The sequence below is a fragment of the Trachurus japonicus genome, chromosome 16 (genome assembly GCF_045865225.1).
Source record: "Trachurus japonicus isolate A0001 chromosome 16, Traja_1.0".
Classification (NCBI taxonomy): Eukaryota; Metazoa; Chordata; class Actinopteri; order Carangiformes; family Carangidae; genus Trachurus; species Trachurus japonicus.
The window spans coordinates 17,958,100-17,985,715 of NC_140922.1; the positions used below are offsets into that span (position 1 = coordinate 17,958,100).

Below are 27,616 nucleotides of genomic sequence, written 5' to 3' on the forward strand. Positions count from 1 at the left end.
GCAATAAATGTCTTTAATTTTGGTTAAAGATGATGATTTTCATTATATTTTGGTCAACAAAAGAGTGATTTCATTTTTGACATGTTCATTTATCACTTTTTATTCACATTTGATCACAAAACAATCAATCAGGTATCAAAAATGTCAAAATCCATTGTTTGTGTGTCCGTCTATCTGTTTGACTATGGAGGATAAACAAAGAGCATTGAGTAGGTCCGGGGACCATAACACTGTCCATGCATATGTAAACACACAAACATCTTCTCTCTTCTCTCTGTGTGCAACAGGATCATTTGTCGGGCAAGGTCCTCGGGAATCCTAGCTGGCCTCCTATAACAGCCATGATACTTTAGATGAGAAAACATAAAAAGGACAATGTTTGAATGGCACACAAAACTACTGTATAAATTAATACGTAGCTATGTAAGTAAATGTCTGTGCATTTATATAAATATGTAAAATATAATATGTAATATTTATGTAAATACACAGACATACATGCGCACACGCACGTGCACACACCACATCACATCAATAATCAATAATCGTATAACGGGTTAGCTTTTATTACAGGGAAGTTATAGATATATTACAAGTCTCAATCTCTACACAACAAATGCAGTAATGTTAGCTACCTTATACTAGCTAACATCAAAGTACTAACATTACTTTGCAGTTAAGCTAAATAGTGCCTACTTTGTAACAACAACTACTTTGTAAGAAGTACAAAGTAGGCTAATTTGATGACAATAATACGACGTAATACTATCACAGAAAAGTCATGGATGTGGAAAATAAGTTCATAAATGAAGATAATACTTACATGTATGTTGCTGCGTAAAAATGACCTCCTGGGTGGTGAGACTACTGACATCAGATGTGTAAGTGGGACAGTAAATGTACACTGACAGTCAGTGTTGATAAGAATCAAAGGTTCCTTGGAAATTCCATAGGAAATGCTTGGGGTCGTTTTTGACCCCACTTATGGAAGAGTGGGGTAGTGATACAAAAACTGCAATTTCTTAAAGTTAATGAAATATTTTTTTAAAATACAAATGGCCTCATGTCACAAACATGTTTTATGAGGAATACCTGGAATATGAAATTATAATTACTTTTAATTTCAAAGATTTTGAAGAATAACAAGCCATGGGGTCATTTTTGACCCCACTTATGCATCTAAGGGTTAATGATAAGTGTTTTGCTTCATAAGAGAAAATATGATGATTATAAATTCCACTCTCACATTGACTGCAGTTGTTCCCATGAGAGCAGAATTCAAAATGTTCTAGAAAATTCAGTTTTTGAGATAAAATTCTGATATTTGCCAAACTTCATCAACCATGACTCCAGAATATTCTCATTTTTTTTCAGGAAGATTGAAAATGTATTTATCAAGAATTTGATGGTATACGTTTACAGTACTGTTTACAGTCAAACGTTTTCATGCACTGTAGGCTCAATTTTTGCTTAATCAAAAATCTGAGAAACAAGTTTTGTGGAGGACGGTCTGGAGATGCTCTGTAGCAAGTTTGGTGTCAATTGAGCAAAAATTGTGGGAGGAGATACATCTTAAAAGTTTTACAGTTATTGAAAAAAACAGAGTGATGGACTTCATAATTTGTAATGAGTTTAAGTGGACAAAAGTTTCAGCAGTATTGAGGCTACATTGTGGTGAAGTTTCAAAACTTTAGCATCTACCGTTGGTTTGGTAGGAATTTTTAAAGTTTTTAAATTTAAACGCTTATTGTTAAAGTTTGGTGAGTTTTCGCCCATGGGAAGTATGACTTCCTTGGAAGAAGAAGAAGAAGAAGAAGAAGAAGAAGAAGAAGAAGAAGAAGAAGAAGAAGAAGAAGAAGAAGAAGAAGAAGAAGAAGAAGAAGAAGAAGAAGGAAGAATTCCTAGGAATACAATAGGGTCCGGGCAGCTAAGGATGTGTGGAGCCTGCAGTGAATTGTACTGGAAAAGACTGGTTTAATTTCATTTCAGATATGAATCGACAATACACTGTGAAACCTTTTCATTGTGGAGGATTAATCTGTCTGTTTGTGAATACATTTAGACATTTCTGTCATAATCTTTCCGTTGGCAAATACTTAAATGATACAAATAATTTATTCTTCATGTTTCAGATTCACCAAAAAGCACCCCAGTGTCAGTCAGTCCCTCTGGTCCAGTACCAGACAACAGCAGTGTAACACTGAGGTGCACAAGTGCTGCCAACCCAGCAGTCAGGAGTTACACCTGGTTCAGAGCTGATGGAGGACAGGAGACTTCCATCGGGACTGGACAAACTTTAACCATTAAAGCTTCTGAACTCACTGCACCTTTTTTCTGTAAAGCTGAAAATTCACTGGGAACTGGACGATCCAACATCACTCACATAGATGTTCAATGTACGTAACACATGATTCAAAGTTTTTATGTCACGTAAAGCCCAATATTTAACTGAACTGAAAAATGATACTGTACAATATGGGTTTACAATGTATAGAAAACCCATGACGTAGGATTTGAATTAAATGGTCTGCCCGGGGTGGGTTGAGATGATGATAATCCTAAACTCACCTCTGTTATAAATGAGGAGAGTGGGATAGGTAACAATAGACTGAAGATAATTTAAAGTAAAATCTATAATGTAAACATTTCTATATATTTTTTTCTCTGTTGACAATGACTCCAGTTTTAACCTGTATATGCTTACATTGCAAACTGTTTGTGGTGTATAGGGGCGTGTCCTACATATAGAACGTCTCCAAGCAAATGAGAAAGTCAGGGACTGTCTCATTTTTTAAGTTACGTTAAAACACAATTCAAATGTTACACCTATGATTCCACCCAGCCATTGTCCCAATTGCAGATCTCCGCAGGGTCGTGGAGGGGAGGGGGAGAGCACTCAATCCCAGTTGACAAAGGGCAAGAGCAGGGTACACCATGAACTATGACTAATGCAAAAAATGTATTCTTCATGTTTCAGATTCACCAAAAAGCACCACGGTGTCAGTCAGTCCCTCTGGTCCAGTACCAGACAACAGCAGTGTAACACTGAGGTGCACAAGTGCTGCCAACCCAGCAGTCAGGAGTTACACCTGGTTCAGAGCTGATGGAGGACAGGAGACTTTCATGGGGACTGGACAAACTTTAACCATTAAAGCTTCTGAACTCACTGCTCCTTTTTTCTGTGAAGCTGAAAATTCTCTGGGAACTGGACGATCCAACATCATTCAAATAGATGTTCAATGTACGTATCACATGATTTTAAGTTATTCGGCAGGAGTGCAAGAGCAGGACCAGCCTTATAAATGCAACTGTTTGTCAATGATTGACTGTCTGACTCATGAAGTGACACCATTGGTCAGTCAAACACTGTGTGACTGAGCCATGAAGTTAGAGCATTGGATGACGAGCCAAGTGTTTGGGCCCTAGTTTCCTTGACCGAGCGAAGTCTAAGTGCAGCGCAGCTTCGCCACGCCAACGGGGTGTGGCCCAGGTCCATTTCGCAAGATTGGTGGGCCGCGCAGTCAGACTTAGACCAGCGCAGCCCCTCCCCTCGTCCCTCCCACCGGCGCAAACGGTGAAGAGGGAGGAGAGAGGGCGGGAGGGAGACAGGAGGAGGAGAGAAAGGCGTGGAGTGGGTTTGACACAGCCGAGTCAGATCTTCACCAATCAAAGGAGCTCCTCTCCTCACCTTTAACTGCGCGGCGGGCGATGCGCGCTGCAAGTTTGTCATTTTATACTTTGACATGGACGGAGGAGACAGCGACGCCAGAGGCCGAACCTCTCCCAGGAGGAAACAGCTGTTTTGGTCCGGAGGTCCGAGCTCAGAGTGACCAATAATGAGTTTACTAATATACTTAACCAGGATTGATCTGATACACTGAGAACCCCTGCCCAATCTAAGAAACAACAACTAATAAACTAATAAAGAAACTCACATTTATTCAAACCCTGTGTATAAGATGAGAGGTGTAGGCTACACTAATCACAACATAAACAAAGACCATGTGGATGAAATCAGCGTAAAGGACGCTCTCTCTCTCTCTCTCTCTCTCTCTCTCTCTGTCCTCCTCTCTCTCTCTCTCTGTCCGTCTCTTTTTTTCTCTTTTTTTTTCTGTGATAGAGATGCTGAGTATACTGTAGTAGGCTATATACTGACTATCTGATACCAGGCTGTTGTGGTGGACTAAGAGAGATAATGATTTGTGTTTTGTTTTTCATTACGGCTGCGTGATGCGGTCGCACGCGCTTATGAATTAATAAGTAAATAAATAAATAAATAAATAAAGGGGATCATCACAAGGGCAGAGTGGTATGGCAGCGACATGCAGTCATCCACCCTCAGTCCTGCTTGGGACATCCACAGCTGCTTTTCAGTGCCAGTTCGTCCCTGCTGTGTTAATTCAGGTGGAGTTTACATTACGCGTGCCACAGCCTTTGATCTCTGCTTTGATCTGACGTCAGATGAGAGGGGACAATCTATATAGATATAAATTCACGTGTTGATTCCGTTAGTTGCATTAAATAGTGGTTATTGTGGATATTTATTGCATTGAAATGTGTCTGGAACTGTGGAGATCTGCCTGTGAGGTCTTGGTGACGTGTGTGCACTGCAGGTCAGTCAGCCAAACTTCCACTGCACCTGCTGCGCTTCGCCCTGTGCTGAGATTAGACCTGGTTGGAGGTGGCGAGCTTTCAGCGCAACCTCGGCGGGACATTTTCGCACAAAACTTCCACTGCACCAAGCAGAATCTGTGACGCCTCCCCCTGCTGCGCGGCCACGCCTATCTCAGCGCAGCGCGATCTGCCAATCTTCCAATCTGACTTTGCGCTAGGCTGCGCTGGTCGAAACTTGCATTAGACCGGCTGCGCTACCTTGCGCCACCTGCGCTGCGCCAGCAAACTAGGGCCCTTTGTGTTAGCATCTTGTTCTCTTAAAGGGATAGTTTAACATTTTGGCAAACTGGCCCATTGCCATAATCCCTATAGTTTTAGGAGTAGCCTAGGTTTGTTACCTTTAATTGTCGGTGTAAGAACAGCGGAGCGGAGCCGCGAGCTGCTCAGAGCTACACTACGGAGGCTAATGGGATTTCTTGGTTTACCTCATCAAACTCATTAAATACACAATCCAACAACTCCAAAACGCTCCCGTGGACAAGTGGTGACCTGCACATTCACCACACTATGAGATAATAATGGAACGTTAAGAGACAAAGTTGTTTTCGAGGCAAATGCAGAGACTGCTTATCGCAACCTGCCCCAGACGGCAACGTGCATCAGTGGTTTTGCATGAATTTACCTCAAAAACAACTCCATCTTGTAACGTTCTGTTATTATCCCATAGCATGGTGAATATGCAGGTCACAACTTGTCCACAGGAGCGTTTTGGAGTTGTTGGATTGTGTATTTGATGAGTTTGATGAGTTTGATGAGGTAAACCAAGAAATCCCATTAGCCTCTGTAGCGTAGCTCTGAGCAGCTTGCGGCTCTGCTCCGCCGTTCTAAAAATAGCTTGCACCGACAATTAAAGGTAACGAACCTGCTCCTAAGACTATAGACATTATGGCAATGGGCCAATTTGCCAAAATGTTGAACTATCCCTTTAAAATGAACTGGCAGGCATTTACAGCATGTGGTGTGGCAAACTTGGAGCATTTGTCATAGCTTGGACTGCTCATTAATGTGTAGTCTTAATGAGCCTCGTTTCCTGCTAAATTTAATACTTTTTCTCTTGAAAAACATGTAAATGTCAAATGATGTTGTGCTCAAATATTTTACATTTGAGCACAGAGAGAAGAAGATGAGAAAACAGATAGAAAGCTGAAACCAGCTAACACCAGACTAAACTCATACAACACCATCAGTTGACTGACAGAAGCTGCATCAACAGGTTTTACCTGTGTCCAACATTTTGATAATTCAAAGTCCAGCCATATTCAGTGCTAGGTTTTTCTACATGTTTTCTCCTTCAACTGACATGAATCTTTTTCTATAAATTTGACACACCTACTCGTGGATTCATTTAGACATTTAACCGATCAATCTCTTATTGACAGTAAATCATTATATAATTGTGTAATACAAACAATTTATTCTTCATGTTTCAGATTCACCAAAAAGCACCACAGTGTCAGTCAGTCCCTCTGGTCCAGTGCCAGACAACAGCAGTGTAACACTGAGGTGCACAAGTGCTGCCAACCCAGCAGTCAGGAGTTACACCTGGTTCAGAGCTGATGGAGGACAGGAGACTTTCATGAGGACTGGACAAACTTTAACCATTAAAGCTTCTGAACTCACTGCTCCTTTTTTCTGTGAAGCTGAAAATTCTCTGGGAACTGGGCGATCCAACATCACTCACATAGATGTTCAATGTACGTATCATGATTTTAAATGTTTTGGCAGGACTGCAAGAGCAGTATCAGCCTTGTAAATTCAACTGTTTGTCAATGACTGACTGTCTGTCTGACTCTCTCTCTCTCTCTCTCTCTCTCTCTCTCTATATATATATATATATATATATATATATATATAGCCATGAAGTTAGAGCTTTGGATGACCAGCCAAGTTCTGGTATTACCTCCTGTTCTCTTAAACTGAACTGGCACCTACAGGCATTTACAGCATGCGGTGTGGCAAACTTGGAGCATTTGTCATGGCTTGGACTGCTGCTCATTAAAGCAGAAGTAAGCGATCCGGTGGTTTTGGCTAACTTCTTGTCAGCCGATGGAGTTAGCAGTCCCCGCCCTCGTCCCTACGTCACCACATTCACGCGCATCCCTTGGCTGCACACACAGAGAGGACCGCCCCTTTATGCCGTTCTCTCTCCTCATTGGATAAAGATTGTAGGATACAAGGAACGTTTTCTCCTCGGTTTACAGCAGAGCAGAGTGTCTGACAGATCCGTGTTTCAGACCAAACACTCTATATAAGTGATTGCTGTCGGAAGATATAACTATTTAAGAATCATATGAACACAAATATTCCGCTTACTTCTGCTTTAATGTGTAGTCTTAATGAGCCCTGACCTGCTAAATTTAAAACGTTTTCTCTTGAAAAACATGGAAATGACAAATTATGTTGTGCTAAAATATTTTACATTTGAGAATCATTATGTAATTGTATACAATTGTAATACAAATAATTTATTCTTCATGTTTCAGATTCACCAAAAAGCACCACAGTGTCAGAGTACAGCAGTGTAACACTGAGGTGCACAAGTGCTGCCAACCCAGCAGTCAGGAGTTACACCTGGTTCAGAGCTGATGGAGGACAGGAGACTTTCATGGGGACTGGACAAACTTTAACCATTAAAGCTTCTGAACTCACTGCTCCTTTTTTTCTGTAAAGCTGAAAATTCACTGGGAACTGGACGATCCAACATCACTCACATAGATGTTCAATGTATGTATCACATGATTCAAAGTTTTTATGTCATGGTAAAGCCCGATATATTTCACTGAACTGAAAAATGCTACTGTTAATATGGATGTCCTGATACAAGATTTGATATACAAGGCTCTAGTTTGACATTAATGAAGTGAATGGTCTGCCCATGGGTTGAGATGATGATAATCCTAAACTCACCTCTGTTATAAATGAGGAGAGTGGGATAGGTAAAATTAGACTGGAGATAATTCAAAGTAAAATCTATAATCTATATACTCATCTATGGGGGGGGGGGGGGGCTCCAGTCTATCACAGGGCTAATTAGAAATGAATAAGACACACGCACACTCTAATTCACAACGAAGGACAACTTAGAGTCACCTAGTGTGCATGTCTTTGACTGTGACAGGAAGTACTCAGAGAAAACCCATGCAGACACAAGGACGGCATGTAAACTGAACTCTAGAGAGAAATTGAACCCAGAACCTTCCTGTGCTAACCACTGTACCACTGCACCGGCCTCAACCAGAGTCACAACTCAGTAATAGATCAGAAAATGTCGTCTACTGCCACACCAATGTTGTTTCTTTTGCCGTCAGATGTGAGCAGTCACAAAGTCAGATGATTTCTTCAATCTTTTCATGCAGGTGGACCTCTCAGTGGAGTCCTTCCTTGGGCCATTGCTGGTGTGTCTCTCAGTGTCAATGTCTTCTGTATCATCTTCATGACAATCCTTTGGTATGTGATAACCTGTTACTTTAATTTGAAGGCTCAGCTGATGTTTTTACAACTCAGTGTTTTAAATGAGAGGATGAAACCTACGTGTCGTTCTCTCTTTTGTTTCACCACAGGAGATCACGCAGGAACGTGAAGCCAAAAGAAGACGACAGCACGTACGTGTCACTGGATCGTATAGACAAGTCGTCAGAGTATGATGTCATAGCCCAATGTCCAAACTGACTGTCAACTTCCACTGATGATGATTATGATGATTACCAGATAGTAAGGATTTGTAATATATTACCTCAGTTGAAGCAAAAACTTTCCTCCTTGTATCACTCTGCTCTTCTCTGCACTGTCCTCTGTGTGACCATGAATCCATTTTCAACAGTTCAACAATTAAAACATGAACAAAATGTTGTTCAATGTTGGTTCAAACTTCATCACAAACATTCACAGTTAGACATGTGATCATGTTTGAGCTAGTGGTGTTTCTCACTTTTGGTGAATGGTCTCCATTCTCACTTTAAAAGAGCTGGAAGTCTTTTCTCTCTACAACAGAGCTAGAAGCCACTCTGTTGGCTCCATTATACAGTGACTGTGTTCAGCACTTGAATCATTTTGTGTGACTGACTGTGACATCAATATGATTCTGTGTTTATCAAACATATTTGTAGCTAATGTGAAAATAACATGAATAAAGTATTGTGTCTCAATGTGCTTTGAACTTGTGGACTGATTGAACTTACTTTATTTATTAAGTGATTTAAATGTTACATGACCTGACATGTTATAACCTAACAACCAAACTTTGAGTGCTCCTGGTCCAGTTACTGTAAAGTGCAGTCTTACAAACCACTTTGAACCTCCTCTGCTGTAACATGTGAACACTCTGCCACCTAGTGTCAACTTGTCTTATCACCATAAAATAAAATATAATATATTGACTCTCTCTTTTCTCATCAGTGTTATTGACACTGACAGTTGAAACAATCAGGATCAATTTTTCACTCTTGTTTTGCACTGATGTGAAGCTGATCAAAGCTGCAAATAAATCTTTTAATTATTGATTAAATTGTCTAATAATTGTTTATAAAATATAAAGAAAATGAAAGCTCCTTTTACAACCCCAGTCCCAAATCCAAAGAGACTGTTTACAATGGCCGACAAGAGCGATAATTTGAAAACAAACTCGCTTCTGAAGAATGGACACATGTACTGTTTTACAGTAATCAATGACTTTTAAAAAAACGGCTGATGTAATTTGTTTCAACTTTATTTGTCAACTATTCATTTCAGTGCTTTAGTTTCAGAGTTAGAAAAAGTAAAAAAATAGAAAACTAGTTCAGAACCTCCAATACCACTGAGATAAGAGTGATTAGATGTTTGAAAGATGATAAAACACTCAACTACAACTTATCCAGACAGTACATCCAGTGTCTCTACACCAAACCACTTGACAGTGCATTTACAGTGTATTTGTAGGGTTTCCTACAGAGATGAATATTAAAGACAGCGGTACTATGAGAGGCCGTTTAGGAAATATTTTGTATTTGCTCTCAAACACACCACTATATAGTCTCTTACACATATGCTCACACAGTCTGTGTGTGTGTGTGTGTGTGTGTGTGAGAGAGAGAGAGAGAGAGAGAGAAGTGCACATGCATGCCAGTGGTGCGTGGTAGAAACGAAACTTATCAACCCATTACAGTTTTTCTTGATTGTTTACACACATTTTCTGAAAGCATATACTCTCAGAACTCTACACACACACACACACACACACACACAATCCAAAAACACACACACAATGGGCAAAGCCCCTAACTTCTCCTGCAAAATGAAACTTTACATTCAAAACAATGTTATTTATTCTCAAAAACACTATGATTAATAGAAAACACTTCTTCTCCATTCATCATAATGACTTAGGATTTTTTTTCTTTTTTTTTACTGTAACTACAGACATTACATACATGTGTTGTAAAATTTTAGAAAATTGTTTTTATACTCAGTCAGAACACTCAAATACACGGTAACAAATGAAATGTGATTTCAAAAATCACAATATAGAACATAGCTAAATTTATGTGTGTGTGTGTGTGTGTGTGTGTGTGTGTGTGTGTGCGCATGTGTGCGTCTGCATAGGGGTGTCTAGCGACCATGGAAATGTGCTACTGTAGGCTATTCCCTGCAACGTATTCCAAAGCATACTTGTGTTCATCCAAATCCTTATAGTGGATTATATGTATTCGAACATTACATATATTCCAAAGCATACTTGTGTGTGTATATATATATATATATATATATATATATATATATATAATATATAATCCACTGTAAGGATTTGGCTGAACACAAGTATGCTTTGGAATACGTTGCAGGGAATATATGTAGCCTACAGTAGCACATTTCCATGGTATATATACAAAACAGAATTGGTTCAGGGGGTTGGTGCATGAGTAGGGGTCCCTGCTCCATGTCTCTGTCAGTTTGGGGGTCCCTGGCCTGAAAAACGTTGAAGACCCCCATTAGCCTATTGTACATCATGAGTGAGTTTTTTAACTGACAAGAGTCATTCTCTGTTAAGTTTTCTTGTCTTTGAGGCTAAATGGGCCCCAGCAAGTTTCCTGTTTGAGACTAGAGCAGAGGGGGTGTAGAGGGGATTAGGTGGTGGTAAAGTGGTGGACTTGTAATAGACCAGTGGAGCACCACAGACAAATTTACATAATAGCTCATCTAGCAAGGTAAGCCCTCTTGTTATCAGCTGAAAAAATATATAAAATCTGAATGGTTTTTCAAATTCTCAAAATGACTTTCATTTTACTTCCTTTTTTTTCAAATGATGGGCTGTGCTTGTATAGAATTAAGAATAATTTTATTGTACTACTATATGTATTTTCATCACTGTCTCTAGCACCATAGTGTAAAATAGCACAGTAATGTGTAGAAATGGTGCGATACAAAAACATGACAGTCTGACCCTTAAACACACCTTGTTACAGCTGCTGTGTTTCAAAGACGTGACTTAGTGAACGGTGCAGTGACTACTCTCTTCATGGGGACTGTTCATCTACTCAGACTGCTGAGCTTATTTACTGGTAATGTTGAGCTTCCTGTTTGCCTTTTGTTTTCTGTATTAAATATTAAAAATGATAACAATACGCTTATATTTCAGTAATTAGTGTCATCCGATAAAGACTCGGATAAACTGTCTGGGACTATTTGATGGGGTTGCAATTTAGTTCTTCAGAGCGTCATGGCGATGGACATTGTATGATTAAATAGTAGGCTAATCAATAATGTAGGCAACTAATGTTACACTACTGGTGATGTAGTGTATGCCATATTGTTGTAGTAGTCATGCTAATGTACAATATTTACAATATGGTAGGCTAATCAATAAAAAGCATTTGAAAGCAGTTGCTGTATTTTGCTACATGTTTACACACTACTGGCAATGTAGTGTATCTGCCTTACGAGAAAAGGGTTGATTATTATCCTTCTGTGTTGTGATATGTTATTGGGGAAAACTAACATCCCATTATTTTTGGTGTCATGTCACAACTTTTTTGTTTCCAGTTTTTGTGCAGTTTGTTGTTGCATCATGTAAGCAACAGGAGTCACTCTGACTGGAAATTCTGCTATGTGGTCAAGTGGCTTTTAAAGTCACGTATGTCTATGCTTGTATAACTTTCTCACTCATCTCCAAATATGGCCTCAGAAAATTAAATAACCACAGCTGACCTTGATGGTGTTCTATAATACGACTTCCTCCTCTTCTCACCCCTCAAAACCATCACAGCTCTACAGCAGGTGAAAAGCTGGATCATCACTGTACCCAGAACAGTTACTGCAGTGGAGGGGAGCTGTGTTGTGGTGCCATGTCAGACACAACCTCATACTCACGTCACCTGGTACAAGTACCATAAAACAGCTTACCCTGTGGTGTATGACCAACTTCACCCAGATACAGCTGAACAACAGTTCAGAGGACGCACTTCAGTGCCGGGTAATGCTGCAAAGGGAAACTGTACCTTGATGATTGAAAATGTGAGGCGGGATGACAACAACGTGCAAGTTTATGTTTGGATCTACCCAGAATCAAAAAAGCAGAGATTCTATGATCAAACAGTAACTATTGTTGTTGGTAAGTAAATAGTTGTAATTTCATTTAAAAAGCCCTGTGTGTGAAATTTAAAACAATTTAATGTAGCTAACAAAACTATCCGTCTCCACTGTTTTAGAAAGACAGTACACAGCAAGTTCTCCATAGACAAGAAGTAAACTGCTGGACTGTGCCGGTTCTAACATTACGCCAAACTGATTTTGAGTTTCAGATTGCATTAGCCTACCTGTCCAGCAGAAAGCAGGCAACTTCCACATCCCTTGTAAAATCCTTCTCCCACATGAGTTCTTTTGACCTGGTAAAAGCCACGGCAATATTCACTATTGTTTTATCCTGTCGTCGCTTTGGTGGTATGGTTTTCCTCTCACAGGTCAAAGAATATGCGTCCTCCAGTGCAAAAGAATCACGAAAGTGCTAAACAGGTTCAAATTTGGCACATCCATAAGCACAACTGCCTCTGAGTGCTTTACCCTCACCGCCTCAAAAGGCAGAACGGTTACATGCTGTCATTTCGACATACCACCATTTAGACATATCACCATTCTGACAAGGCTTTAATATAAGGAAATGTGCGTTACTCAGGTGACTCCCTTCTTTAAGACATGCTGATAGAGGAATACCCACATGGTTGTGCGTAATTACGCAGCAGAGCGCAGACAGGGACCAGTCTGCCTGTCTAGCCCAAGGGGGCAGTTGTCGGTCTGAGAAGTGAAGCTCACTTTCACGTTCAAAAAACTGCAATCCCCTCGGCTTCCTCTGGGGGCTGGTGTCAAAAAGCAGCATTCTCCATAGACCCCCATGTTAAAATCGCCGACTTAACATCCTCAATAAACATGATCAAAGCCTGGTGTCAGAACGTTTTTTGGTCTCAATCGATAGTTTCTATCCCCGCACACACCCTGAGGGGGGTGAATTTCTTTTTTAACTCTACCGTTTTACTATTATTAGGTTAAAATTCTGGCCAATTAGGGCGCGGAAACGTTTAATGACAGGTCCGGAGTGGTCCGTGGACAGCTGCTTCGAGGCCAGTGGGCGGGTTCTCGGCCGGTAAATCCAACATGGCGCTGTTCAGGCCGCCATAAGTCACAAAAACGACTCCCCGAAACCAATGGGAGACGTCACGGATGCTACGTCCATATTTTTTACAGTCTATGGTCTAGCCACTACCTGGTCTTTTTACTGAACTTAACCAACTCCTTTCATCATTGCCTAAGCCCAACCAGTGCAAAATATTTTGCTATTGAAGGAATTGTCGGGAAGGCAGGATGTTTAAAAAAAGAACAAAATACCCTCATTCCGACCATAGGAGGCAAAAATTGTCGGAATGATGGGACGTTTGATAGAAAATTAAGTGCTGCCATTTAGACAATTAGAGGCCTATCTGTGCGTTCAGACCGAAAGCGTCGAGAGCGTCGCGGTGGCCGGAAGTCATTCATTTTCAATGAGAACCAGCGTCGAGGAGCGTTGAAGAGCGTCAAAGGCGTTGGCGTCGCGTTTTGGCGGCGAGAGCGTCAGGAGAAAGTTGAAATCTCCTGAACTTTATGCTAATGAGCGATGATGCGGAGCAGCGGCAACCAATCAGAGTGTAGATGTCGCGGCCCCTTTAAATGGATGACCAACCACAACCGACGTCAACTTCTTTGACGCGCGTCAAAACGCCAGGGTGTTCAGACCACCAGCGTCGCGGAAAAAGACGCTCTTGACGCTCTTGACGCTTTTGGTCTGAACGACCCATTAGTCAGACTGGTGGAATGTCGGAAGGGCGGTTGCCACCCAGGCGGAACAACTATGCCCCCTTTTGGCAAACGTTATGAAAGATGGCAACGCATTATGGCAACTCTTCTACAGAAAGCTTCTACTTGTATGCAATTGTAATTAACCTTTAATATTATTATTAGCAATACCTGATTTTTAAAAAAACAACCAAATAAATTATACAATAAAGCTTTACGTACGGTAACCTGAAGGGAAAATCCAGATCTAATTCAGAGACATATCTACAGTAGATTTGTGCTGTACATCTCATTCATACACTGTTAAAATTAAAAATCAACAACCAATCACTTTCTTTTGACTTCCAGAGAGACACACTCCCATAATCTCCATTCCGGAGCAAATAGTGGCTGGGGAGTTTTTCCACACCAACTGTAGCATAAGGCACTCCTGCCCTTTCTCACCTCCATCCATTCATTGGACAGTAAAAGTGGTAAAAGACGGATTCTCCAGAAATGATACCTTCAGCCAGAGGCTCCAAGAGGGTTGGTTATACACAGAGATGATGCTTGGACGTGCAACGTATGAAATTCATGACAGCAAAATTAGATGTTCTGCACAGTTCACAACCTTCACCACAGAAAGTGAACAGAAAACACTCAACATTGTATGTAAGTGTTGCAGTTGCCTGTTCCGAGAGTAAATTGACAGTGAACTGTCTTACTGTACCATTTTAAGTGTACGTTTTGATTTTCTTTATCCACAGATAAACCAGTGACTGTGACTCTGACTCCGGGAGAGGAAACAGTGATGGAGGGAGGCAGCGTTGTCATGGAGTGTGCTGCTAATTCTAACCCACAACCAAACATGTACACATGGCTGAAGAGACAGATGGGTCAGGTCAACGAAATGAACTCCACTGAGAGAAAAATGTTCTTCAGCAACATTGCATGGGATACCTCTCTGTCCTGCATTGTTCACAATAGCATTGGAATGGGGCAGTCTGACTGGTTGGATCTGAATGTTCAGTGTAAAAAAATCTATATTTTCTCGACTGTACCTGATGTACTAGATAGTTCACCCAAAATTCAAATTTCACTCATTTTCTACTCACCCTCATGGTTGGGAGAAGTTTCAGAGAGAGAGAGATATGATCAAGAACAGTTACTGAATAGGTCACATGCTGAAAAGGTCTTAAAGGATAATTATCGTTTTTTTACAATCTGGACCTTATTTCTAGCATAATTCCGATCATTTACTCACCCAGATAACGTTGGTCGAACAAGTCGTTCAGACGAAATTAGTAGGGCTGACCCCAAAAAAATCGAAGCTTCGTTCGTTGCCATGGTAATCGATCATGAAGTCCGTGATCGATTGTTTTTTTTTTTCTTTCTTTTTTCCTTTTTGACTCCAGTTCTCATCGGCAATTGTTAAACTGAAATGAGTTAAAATGCAGGGTTTCCCGCAGCGCTTTCCTGTTAAGGCGGCCGCCTTAACAACAAAGAGCTGCTGCCTAAACTAACATCTTTAAAAAATAAAAATGTAGCGATATTCGCCGCCGCCGCCGTCCCCCCCCCCCCACCCCCTCGTCGGACGATCGCCTTCATTCATCTCCGCATCCTCTCACACACATACACACCACAGAGAAGCGCGCATGCATAACAGCAGCGCGTGGTGAAAGCGAAACTTAATACGGCGCCCCCCCCCGGACGATCGATCGATTCGCTCCCCCCCCGCCAACAGGACAGACACCACCTTAACTAACACATTTTCTGGGGGAAACACTGAAATGAGTAGGCGACTTGGCTTGGCATCCTGGAAACCTGCCAGATTTTGGAGATATGCAGTGTTTGTTTGCCATTACTTTCATAATTTCCGCAACGATCGCCATTGCCCCCCCCCCAGGTCAGCCACAGTCGCCGCCGGCGCAACCCCACCCTGGCAGACGTTACGATCGCGCACCCCCCCGCCGTCGAAGCTTCGATTAAAATCGATTTTATGTCCGCGAAGCTTTGATTATCAAAATATGATAATCGGGTCAGCCCTAGAAATTAGATCCAGCCGAGAGCCGCGTATATATAATGTGAGTCTACAGGGCAGCGGAATGCAGCCTCTAAATAACACATTATCCGCCGCGAAACTTGTCCATTTCACCAATATTTTGTTATGATAAGCTATAGTGCTATTCCCCTCTGAGCCCGTGGTGGCATGTTATCAACATCCGTGGTCTGTAGGTTGACCTACTAACCTCTGACCTGGATGGTCCGTTTCTCTGTGTTTCTGACTTGTCAGAACAAAATGACCAGCTGGATGAAGTTCAGCTTCCACAGGCTTCCTCTCCGCAACCTAGACTTACTAAAGCTCTGGCTAGTTGCGTTAAAAATGGACCCGAATGCCAAAGCGGAATTATCAGAATGAGCTGGGCAGCGGTCGGAGATGACATCATCCAGGTCTAGTGTTGTGACGTTCACGAACGAACCGATTCTATTGAACGGCTCGTTAACATGAACGATGGGATGGGAGTCGCAGCTGGGAACCGTTCTTTTTTTTTCCTTTTAAAAAAATATTTACAATGAATCCATTTCAGACTTTAAAATCTAGTCCATACATATCAAATGAGGTTATTATCAATATTTTTGAAATAATTTAAACTCAGATATTGGTGGGATATCTAATTTTGTATTATTTTGTTCCAAGTCTCACCCCATCATACCTTCCAGTGATTAACTTAATAACTATAAAAATCAGTCAAATTAGCAAGTTTTTTGAACGGCTCTTTGAAAGGAACGGCTCACCAAGATCCGGCTCCCCTCAAAGAGCCATAAATCCCATCTCTATCCAGGTCAGAGGTTAGTAGGTCAACCTACAGACCACGGATGTTGACAATCCCGGGACTCAGAGGGGACAAGCACTATCTCATTGTAACGCATGTCTACACTGTAGATAGTCACCTTAGCCCATGTACTGGCAGTACATGGGCTAAGGTGACTATCATGTAGCCTACTTTAAAGGTTAGGCTAAATCAGAAGATATAGTTTTGCTCAGGGTGGATTTAAATGACATGGACCACAGTTTGGAAAAGAGTAACAAAATTGTTCCCTTGAATAGTACAAAGAAATAGTTCAGCTATGACTGAGTTCGTATTTCTCTGTATCAAAAACCCAGTAAATTCAACCTGGTATTTACCATTCAACAACCTCAGTTATAAACAACAGCATTAACAAATTTACAGCTTACAAAAATACTGTTCAAAGTGCAAATAAAATAGAAAAATGTTGTTCAAAGTGCAAATTAAATAATACAAATATGGTTCAAAGTACAAATGAAATAATGGGCCCAAAATAATAAATAGGCTAAACCAAAGTCCAATAAAGTCCAAAAATAGTCAAATGTCCAATTTAGTCAGTGTCCAAAGTTTGTGTGTTAGTCCTTTAATGTATGGTGGTGCAATTGTTCATGTATTGTTCATCTACAATGGTAGTGTGATTTTGTGTCTTATCTGTATGATGTGATAGATGCTTTCTCCAGATGCACGATGAGCTGTTCCGACGTCACACCCTCCACGCATGTAAGCCGGTGTCCTGCTCCACGTTTTGCTCGACAAAAACACAACAACACGGTAATGTCCGGCACCTCAAAAACCTCCTCACGGTTGCGGATACCTCACGGATCAATAACTCAAGACAAAATAATGTTTTAACCACTTTGTGTCTAGTTATTAACATTAGCAAGCTCTCTCTCGGCTGTAGTGTGTCTGTCTTCATCGGTATCAGTGAAGGAAAGAAGAAAAAACAAGCAGGGGAAACTAACTACCGCGTGAGCGGCGCTTGAGTGTGTGGAATATGCAGCTGGTGAAATAAAGGAACTACATCTACAAACTTATTCTGACTGTATAGCTCAACATGGTTAAACTAGGAATATTGGGGATTACACTGTGTGTGTAACTAAAGGGTGTTACATTATCATAACAAAATATTGGTGAAATGAACAAGTTTCATGGCAGATAATGTTTTGGTTGCATTGCGTGCCCCGTGTTCTTGCATTACACGGATATACACGGCTCTCGGCTGGATCTAATTTCGTCAGAACGACTTGAAATGACACCAAAGTTATCTGGGTGAGTAAATGATCGTATTTTATGCTAGAAATAAAGTCCAGGTTGTACAAAATGGTAATTATCCTTTAAGACCTATTGAAAGATAAAAAATATATGCTACCAAAAGGGACACACAATGACAGTCATAGCTATCTACATTTACTGTACATAACTAGCTCTAGCTCATCACCAGTCCTATAACTAATGCATTTAATTTATTCTTCATGTTTCAGATTCACCAAAAAGCACCACAGTGTCAGTCAGTCCCTTTGGTCCAGTCCCAGAGTACAGCAGTGTAACACTGACGTGCACAAGTGCTGCCAACCCAGCAGTCAGGAGTTACACCTGGTTCAGAGCTGATGGAGGACAGGAGACTTTCATGGGGACTGGACAAACTTTAACCATTAAAGCTTCTGAACTCACTGCTCCTTTTTTCTGTAAAGCTGAAAATTCTCTGGGAACTGGACGATCCAACATCACTCACATAGATGTTCAATGTACGTATCACATGATTCAAAATCTTTGCAGGACTGAAAGAGCAGGGCCAGCCTTGGTGGTGAATTACTGACTGTCTGACTTATTAAATGACACCATTCGTCAGGCAAACACAGTGTGACTGAGCCATGAAGTTAGAGCATTGGATGACCAGTCTTTGTGTTAGCCTCTTGTTCTCTTAAAATGAACTGGCACCTACAGGCATTTACAGCATGCAGTGTGGCCTTGTACAGTATTATGTGTGCACAGAGAGAAGAAGAGATGAAAAACAGATAGAAAGCTGAAACCAACTGACACCAGACTAAACTCATACAACACCATCAGTTGACTGACAGCAGCTGCATCAATGGTTTTTACCTGTGTCCAACATGTTGTGCAGATAATTCAAAGTCAAGCCATAGGCTATTCAGTGCTACGTATGAAACTTTCCTTACAATGATACTGACTTATTACTGTGAACTCATTTAAAAGTTGATACATTAATTTCACAAATGTGCATTTTTCTACATGTTTTCTTTTTCAACTGATGAATCTTATTTCCAAATTTGATGCATTTACGTGTGGATTAAAGAGGAACTATGTAGGATTTTTAGCGGTGCCAGCTCTCGTCTCTGCACACTGCACCAAAAATGCACCCCGTAACCCGTAATCTCTTGTTTATGACAGATAAAACACAAATATACACATTGTAGCATGAATATGATAAATAACGTTGTCCACCGCTCCATGGATTGCTTTCTCGCCTGCTTTGTTGAAAACAAATGCACATGTGGTCAGGAGGAGGGATAGCAATAGAGCAGAAAAGGACTTGCATAGTTCCTCTTTGTAATACAAATAATTTGTTCTTCATGTTTCAGGTTCACCAAAAAGCACCACAGTGTCAGTCAGTCCCTCTGGTCCAGTGCCAGACAACAGCAGTGTAACACTGAGGTGCACAAGTGCTGCCAACCCAGCAGTCAAGAGTTACACCTGGTTCAGAGCTGATGGAGGACAGGAGACTTCCATCGGGACTGGACAAACTTTAACCATTAAAGCTTCTGAACTCACTGCTCCTTTTTTCTGTAAAGCTGAAAATTCTCTGGGAACTGGACAATCCACCATCATTCGCATAGATGTTCAATGTACGTATCAAAAGATCATACATTTTTATTTCATATACTACATACAGCCCAATATATTTTTCTAACCTTAAAAATGCTACTGTTAAAATGGGTGTACAATATATGGAAAACCCATGACATATGATTTGAATATACAGTACAAGGCTCCAGTTTGCCATTACTGAATTGAATGGTCTGCCCGTGGGTTGAGATGATGATAATCCTAAACTCACCTCTGTTATAAACGAGGAGAGTAGGATAGGTAAAAATCTACAAAGTAAAATGTTCTATATATGTTTTTTTAACAGTCTGTTTATTGAGTTTTACATATTAGAAAAACAATAGTGTTCTAATTACAGATCTAAATTCAGTATACCCCAGAACAGATACCAACACTCCCACCCCCATCACTCCAGCACCCAGCCCCAGCAGATAACAGTAATACTCAAAAAAACAAAGGCTGAATTTAGCGTTAGCACAGGCATAGTTCCCTCTAAACCTGGACAAAAGCCACCCTCCGCTTGGCCACAGTCGGTGTAAAGTTCGAGAAAATGTGCACCCTTTTCGCGTTGTGTAGCAGGGGGGAGCTCTGTCCAGTGCGGCGTAGAATAGCGTTCCTTGTTTGAAATTGTGTCAAGATTTAATCATTACTAAAATAAAATGGGTTGCACCGATTTTACTAGGAATCACGTAGAGCTAGTAATTGAGTGTTATAAATATTTACACCTACCCTAGGGGTTGTTACCTAACATTAATTTGTCGACACAGGATCAAAACCAACTGAAAAAAAACAAACAACAACTAGAAAATTTCCTCTGGGGAAATTTTGAATGGGCCACGGGGCTACTGCCGGTTTTGCCATCTCTGTCAACATGGGAATCAAACCCACGATCTTAAGGTCAAGACAGAGCTGATCAGACAGACACATGATCATCTTTCTATAAGCACTGATATGGAGGAGCTGAAACCACATTAGGTTACCTGTGTGCGTGCGTGTGTGTGTGTGTGTGTGTGTGTGTGTGTGTGTGTGCAGTTTAGATTAATCGATATTCTGAAGAAAGATCTGATAAGGCTGTAACCATCCAAGGAAGACTGTGTAACGATATGTGCTTCTGCTGAGTCCAAAAGCCGCGTGTAATATCAACTTTATTTTAAGAAAACAAGTTTTGTTTCCAATGTCATATCACGGAGAAGCACTACATTACCCATAATCCTCATATTTATCAGCAACGTGTCTGATTGGTTGAGCTTGCTGTTACCAGCAAATAAAAAAATAAAACAAATTGAGCTTATATTATTTTCTTATTAGGCCTAACTAAAAGGTCTTGACATCTTTTTTGTTTTGAACATTGAATAAAACGGTGCTATATTGTTAAAATTCAACAATACAGTGCATGAAAGTTGGCTTGAATTTTGACTTCTTTTTTTTTCTTTTTTCATAATTTTCACCAGCATCTTTCTGTACATCACATCACATTTAATGTAATTTTTAATTCAATGAGTGAAATTTTATTTTTTATCTGAAAAACATTATTATGAATTCAAGGGTCAGAGGTCATTGATTAGTGTTAAATTTAACCTTTTTGACCCTGTTTCCTTGAATAAATCACTAAGACTTTGATGCAGGAAGCCGAGATTTTGATTGTTGTTCAGAGCACTAGGGACAAAGGTTCTGTAGAATTTCAGACCTGTCGGACCTCCAGAAGGGTCACAGCTGACCGTCCAGGCTCGTTTCTCGGCCTTCAAAGCCTGGATTTAGAAGCCTTTTGTCTAATAGGGCTGACCCGGTTATCATATTTTGATAATCGAAGGTTCGCGGAAATAAAATTGATTTTAATCGCAGCTTCGACGGCCGGGGGGGTGCGTGATCGTAATGTCTGACGGGGGGGGGGAGGGCGGCGGCGACCGTAACGTCTGGGGGGGGGGGGGGGGGCAGTGCGCGATCGTAGCGGAAATAATGAAAGTAATGGCAAACAAACACTGCATATCTCCAAAATCAGGCAGGTTTCCAGGATGCCAAGAAGCCTATTCATTGTAATGTAACAATTGACGATGAGAACCAGTGTCAAAAAGGAAAAAAGGAAGAAAAAAAACAAAACAATCAATCACGGACTTCATGATCGATTACCATGGCAACGAACTTCAAAGCTTCGATTTTTTTGGGTCAGCCCTAACGTCCACATTCTTTGGGTTATAAGGTTGAAAGTTTAATATGTTTGTCCGGGGCCTAAGGCCATCCACCATGTGCAATTTAAAACCCGTGTGACCTTCACAAGTGTCAAAGGTTGCTGATCTGTGACCTTTTTGACCCCATTTCCTTGAATAAAACACCAAGACTTTGATGCAGTAAGATGAGCTTTTAATATGTGGTCCAGAATGTCTAGTAGATTGTGTGTGCAAACATTCAGAGCTCTGTGTCATTCAGAAGGGTCAAAAATAGCAATAGCAATGCTCCTTTCTCTGACCTCATATTAAAGGAGAAATGTTTCAACAGAAATTCTTTAATAGCTTCCAGATGCTTTGGCCTATCAGGCTCAATTTTTAATATGTGTATCAGGGGACTAGGGCCACCCACCACTATGTGCATATTCAGGCCCGTGCGACCTTCACAAGTGTCAAAGGTCACCGTTTTCTTGGTATTTGACCTTTACAACTGCTCTATTTTAATATCTCACAAACGCTTTGAGATAGGACCCTGAAATTTCAGTATGTTGCTCATGAGACGGCCTCTTATCATAAACTTTTGGTTCTGTTGCAATCGGACCCCTGTGAGGCTACTTGGCTTTCTGATTGGCCCAGAGCTGGGTATCGGGGGAATCCATCCAAGCCTTGTCACCACTCCACAGGCCAAGTTTCGAGCGATTTGGTCCATCTCCATGGAAACGGCGGCCTCCAGGAGGCCACAGAAAGCGTCTGTCTAAAGCCCCGCCTCTTGAGAAGCGTGGGTCCCATCGGCATCGAATGGATGTCTACGCGCTCGTCCCGGGCCCCCAAATCACATATTCAAATTTCAGACCTGCACGACTTTTAGAACAAAAGTTTCTCCAAAGCGGCCAGCTGCATAAGAGGGTGTAGAGGGCCATATGTCTGACAGCACCTGATTTTTCAGAGCAGCAACAGCCAATTAAGAAAACAGCTGGGAATTTCGTTTTTTTTCCACTGGATTATTGTTCAGTGACATCTGAGGGTCTTGTATTTCAAGTTTGGTGTCCGTGGGGTCAAAGGCTGCCGGAAATGCACTTTTTTGAATTTTGCATTTAAAAAAGGCAGGAAAATTAATAACTCCTCAACGGTTTGATGCAGGGGGCTGAAATTCGAGTATGTGTATTAAGGGGCTAGTGTCATCCACCGTGTCCAATTTCAAACCCCTGCGACCTTCAGAAGTGTCAATGGTCGCTGATCTGTGACCATTTTGACCCTGTTTCCTTGAATAAAACACCAAGACTTTGTTTCAGGAAGATGAGCTTTTAATATGTGGTCCAGACTGTCTAGTAGATTGTGTGAGCAAAAAATTCAGAGCTCTGTGCCATTCAGAAGGGTCAAAAATAGCCAAAAAGCAATGCTCCATTGTCTGACCTCATATTAATAGCTTCCATACGTTTCGGCCTATCAGTCTGAAAGTTTAATATGTTCATCCACTATGTGCAATTTCAAACCCCTGCGACCTTCACAAGTTTCAAAGGTCACAGATTAGTGTCAAATTTGACCTTTTTGACACCATTTCCTGAAATAAATCACCAAGACTTTGATGCAGGAAGCTGAGATTTTGATATGTTGTTCAGAGTGTCTAGTTAAATTAAATTTAACACTAATCAGTGACCTCTGACCCTTGAATTCATTATAATGATAAAATAATATTTCACTCATTTAATTAAAAATTACATTAAATGTGATGTGATGTGGACCAGAAAGATGCTCGTGAAAATTATGAAAAAAGAAGTCGAAATTCAAGCCAACTTTCATGCACTTTATTGTTGAATTTTAACAATATAGCACCGTTTTATTCAATGCTTAAAAGAAAAAAGATGTTAAGACCTTTTAGTTAGACCTACGATATGACATTGGAAACAAAACGTGTTTTCTTAAAATAAAGTTGATATTACACGGGGCTTTTGGAGCAGAAGCACATACTATCGTTGCACAATCGACCTTGGATGGTTACAGCGTTATGGCTAATAATCAGATCTTTCTTCAGAATATCGATTAATCTAAACTGCAGCTTTTTGAACGCGGAAGTGGTCTTCACTTGTAGAATCCACAACTCCCCCCTTGGTCTGACGTAGCTTCTGACAAGGACGTCATTTATTTATTCATTGATTGATTATTCTGCACCAACAACCATGATACATAGCCTAAATAAATAAATAATAACTGAAATGACGTCCTTACCGAAAGCTACGTCAGACACAGCAGCATCAGGTTTAATAAAGCTTTAGGGGAAAAAAAGTTATCCAATGGGACTGACGCTCACGGCGTCTTTCAGCGTTGTGGCCGGTTCGGCTGGATCACTTTACTCTGAGCGTCACATACCACCGCAAAGGGGATTGCATTGGAATCAATTGAAATCCCCGGGTTGCCCCGCTCGTCATCACATGACGGAAAACGGGTACCTAATCAGTCAGGCATGTGACGATGAGGGACAGTGACCGTTCGTCAGGCTGTTGATGCACTGGGAGTGAGAACGTGTTGGTTTCGCAGAGTAATTGGTAGACTAATTTTTCACCCGGCCGCTCGACAAAAATGCAGGTTTGGCTCTCAAGATGCAGGGCTCCTAAAAACCGCTTGGTCACCCCCAAGTTGCAGACAGTGGACAAACTTAAAATTATATTAAAACTATATTATAATCACATTCCCGAGGAGCAACCGAAAATCACGTCCTACATTGTTCGTGTCTTGCCCACGCCCACTAGATTGACTCAATTTCTACGCCAATATCAGCTTGTGTTGCAAACTCTTAGAGCTGAGTGGGAACTGGGAAGATAGTGAGAGACACTGTGAGTGTGTCTTAAAATTTGCTCCTAGTCCTTTGGAAAGTTTCCAGTCAACTAAGAAAGTCAGGAACAGTCTATTTTTTTTCATATTATGTTGAAACAACTGTTACACTGACTCCATCGATTCACTGTCCATATTTCTTATCTCTGCAGAGTCGCGGGGGGACAGTGCCGTTCCGAAGGGCCGCCATTCCGAACGTTTACTTTCATGTTTAGGAATGCCGGCCCTTAATTATGTTTGAAAAAGGGCCACTATTCCGAATCTGAAAAAGGGTGTGCCATTTCGAAAAGTTGGTATGCTGTCACTGACAGAGCAGTTGCCTGCCACACAGGTGACCTGGGTTCGAATCCAGGAAGAGATACACAGTGATAGTTTTTTGTCTTGTATATTGGCCCATTGTACATTATTAGCCGGACGGGGACACGCCGGCCGCCTAATAATGTTTCGTTCACAGGCACCAGACACGCCGTCGGCTCGTGCCCTGCAGCGATCGTTTCACCCGGTGTATTTTCCGCGTGAGATCGCGTCAAGCCGGGCAGGAAGTCAAACAAAGACACACGAGAGAATCCGGTCCCTGACCCTTCAAAATAAAACACCGTGATTGACACCTTGGGAATGGTGGCCCCTTGGAAATTCGGAATGACAGACCTTCGGAAATTTTCGTAATAGCGGACCGTCGGAATGGCAGTCTTTTGGAATGGCGGTCGCCCCCCCTCAGCTGACATAGAGCAAGAGCAGGGTACACCAAGGACACGTCACCAGTCCTGACTAATGCAGATAATTTATTCTTCATGTTTCAGATTCACCAAAAAGCACCACAGTGTCAGTCAGTCCCTCTGGTCCAGTGCAGAAGTTCAGCAGTGTAACACTGAGGTGCACAAGTGCTGCCAACCCAGCAGTCAGGAGTTACACCTGGTTCAGAGCTGATGGAGGACAGGAGACTTTCATTGGGACTGGACAAACTTTAACCATTAAAGCTTCTGAACTCACTGCTCCTTTTTTCTGTAAAGCTGAAAATTCTCTGGGAACTGGACGATCCAACATCACTCAAATAGATGTTCAATGTATGTATCACATGATTTTAATTTATTGGCAGGACTGCAAGAGCAGGACCAGCCTTAAATGCAACTGTTTGTGAATGACTTCAGTCTGCTTGCTTCCTGATAAATGTAATCCCTTTTCTGTTGAAAAACATGGAAATGAGTGACAAACGCTAAAATATTGTACATTTGAGCACAGAGAGAAGAAGGGAAGAGAACAGAGAAAGGGTTGAAACCAACTGACACAAGAGTAAACTCGCTACCCACACTTGTTAATGGCTCCATTTTCGATCAATATATCGTTTTGTCTCTATCGTTATTTTGTTATTTTAATTAATGGTGGAAATTCTGGACGAGTCGACCAGCGTTTCCTTACTTTCGGTTTCGCTGACGCTGCCTGGTGGGTCATGGTAATAACGCAGCAGAATTGCCGTTTATGTCGGAACTACGCCGGTATCTGATCATCTTCGAACCTCTGACTTTCTCATCTGACTTTTGAATGAAAACATTCTTGGCAAGACGTCCGTCTTGCGCCGGTCCAAGAATTTCACCGTGCGCGCAAAGGCTCATGGTAAATGTGGTATAAGAACACTTCGCTTTCCAAAACTCCTCGTTGTCCCTTTAATACAAATAATTTATTCTTCATGTTTCAGATTCACCAAAAAGCACCACAGTGTCAGTCAGTCCCTCTGGTCCAGTACCAGACAACAGCAGTGTAACACTGAGCTGCACAAGTGCTGCCAACCCAGCAGTCAGCAGTTACACCTGGTTCAGAGCTGATGGAGGACAGGAGACTTTCATCGGGACTGGACAAACTTTAACCATTAAAGCTTCTGAACTCACTGCTCCTTTTTTCTGTAAAGCTGAAAATTCTCTGGGAACTGGACGATCCAACATCACTCACATAGATGTTCAATGTACGTATCACATGATTCAAAATTTTCATATCATGTAGCTACAGCCTGATATATTTCACTGAACTGAAAAACACTACTGTTAAAATGGCTGTACAATATATGGAAAACCCATGGATGATCCAACATCACTCAAATAGATGTTCAATATTTGTATCGCAAGTTTTTATGCCACAAAGAGCCTGAGGGGTACACCAAGGACACGTCACCAGTCCTATAACGCAAATAATTTATTCTTCATGTTTCAGATTCACCAAAAAGCACCACAGTGTCAGTCAGTCCCTCTGGTCCAGTGCCAGACAACAGCAGTGTAACACTGACGTGCACAAGTGCTGCCAACCCAGCAGTCAGAAGTTACACCTGGTTCAGAGCTGATGGAGGACAGGAGACTTTCATGGGGACTGGACAAACTTTAACCATTAAAGCTTCTAAACACACTGCTCCTTTTTTCTGTAAAGCTGAAAATTCACTGGGAACTGGACGATCCACCATCACTTACATAGATGTTCAATGTACGTATCGTAAGATTTGCAAGATTTTATGTTATGCAAAGTCTGACATATTTCAGTAAACTATCTAAAAGATTCTGCAGAACTCAGTACTTAGAATACTTTAATGTAGTTTTATTAACTCCTTACTTGTCCATCTTCTCCTTCTTACAGTTACTCTGCAAGTTTTGATCTCATCTGACTGCATCAAAACTGCAGACCAGGTCAGCTGTTCCTGTGAGACTGTGGGAAACCCTTTACACTGGTATTTGGATGGGCAACCTATAGACGGCTCTGACAAGTTTGCAATCAGCAAGGAGTTACTAAATGACACAGGTCTGAGGAGCATCATCACTGTGAATCAGTCACAATGGGCTGATCTTTCCACCCTGGTTTGCCAAAGCTCCAACTCTCTGGGAGCTGCCAGTCAACGTTTCTGTGTCACTGGGTTTGATGAACAAACAGGAGGTCAAGGTCTGTATAATGTCTAGTACTTCTGATTGTTTTAAATCATTTTCTTCTGATCATTTTAAATCCTTGTTA

General features: G+C 41.3%; 1 protein-coding gene and 1 long non-coding RNA gene across 2 annotated transcripts; both read left to right on the forward strand.

The window, feature by feature from the left end:
• Positions 1-843: 843 nt before the first annotated feature.
• On the forward strand, positions 844-27,564 carry LOC146972290 (B-cell receptor CD22-like). The gene is made up of 6 exons (XM_085802556.1): positions 844-858; positions 2,861-2,927; positions 2,978-3,241; positions 18,278-18,541; positions 25,432-25,695; positions 27,248-27,564. The coding sequence occupies exons 1-6, from the start codon at positions 844-846 to the stop codon at positions 27,562-27,564; spliced, it is 1,191 nt and encodes a 396-aa protein (XP_085658682.1).
• LOC146972291 (uncharacterized) lies at positions 7,271-8,712 on the forward strand. The gene is made up of 3 exons (XR_015037863.1): positions 7,271-7,398; positions 8,031-8,121; positions 8,235-8,712. It is a non-coding gene; the product is annotated as an uncharacterized LOC146972291 (long non-coding RNA).
• Positions 27,565-27,616: the final 52 nt, after the last annotated feature.

Bases quoted from the DNA above. Each gene is read 5' to 3' on its own strand.
- LOC146972290 (XM_085802556.1), top strand. The intron at 18,542-25,431 runs GTACGTATCACA...TTCATGTTTCAG, and splicing joins CACTCACATAGATGTTCAAT to ATTCACCAAAAAGCACCACA. The intron at 25,696-27,247 runs GTATGTATCACA...TCCTTCTTACAG, and splicing joins CACTCAAATAGATGTTCAAT to TTACTCTGCAAGTTTTGATC.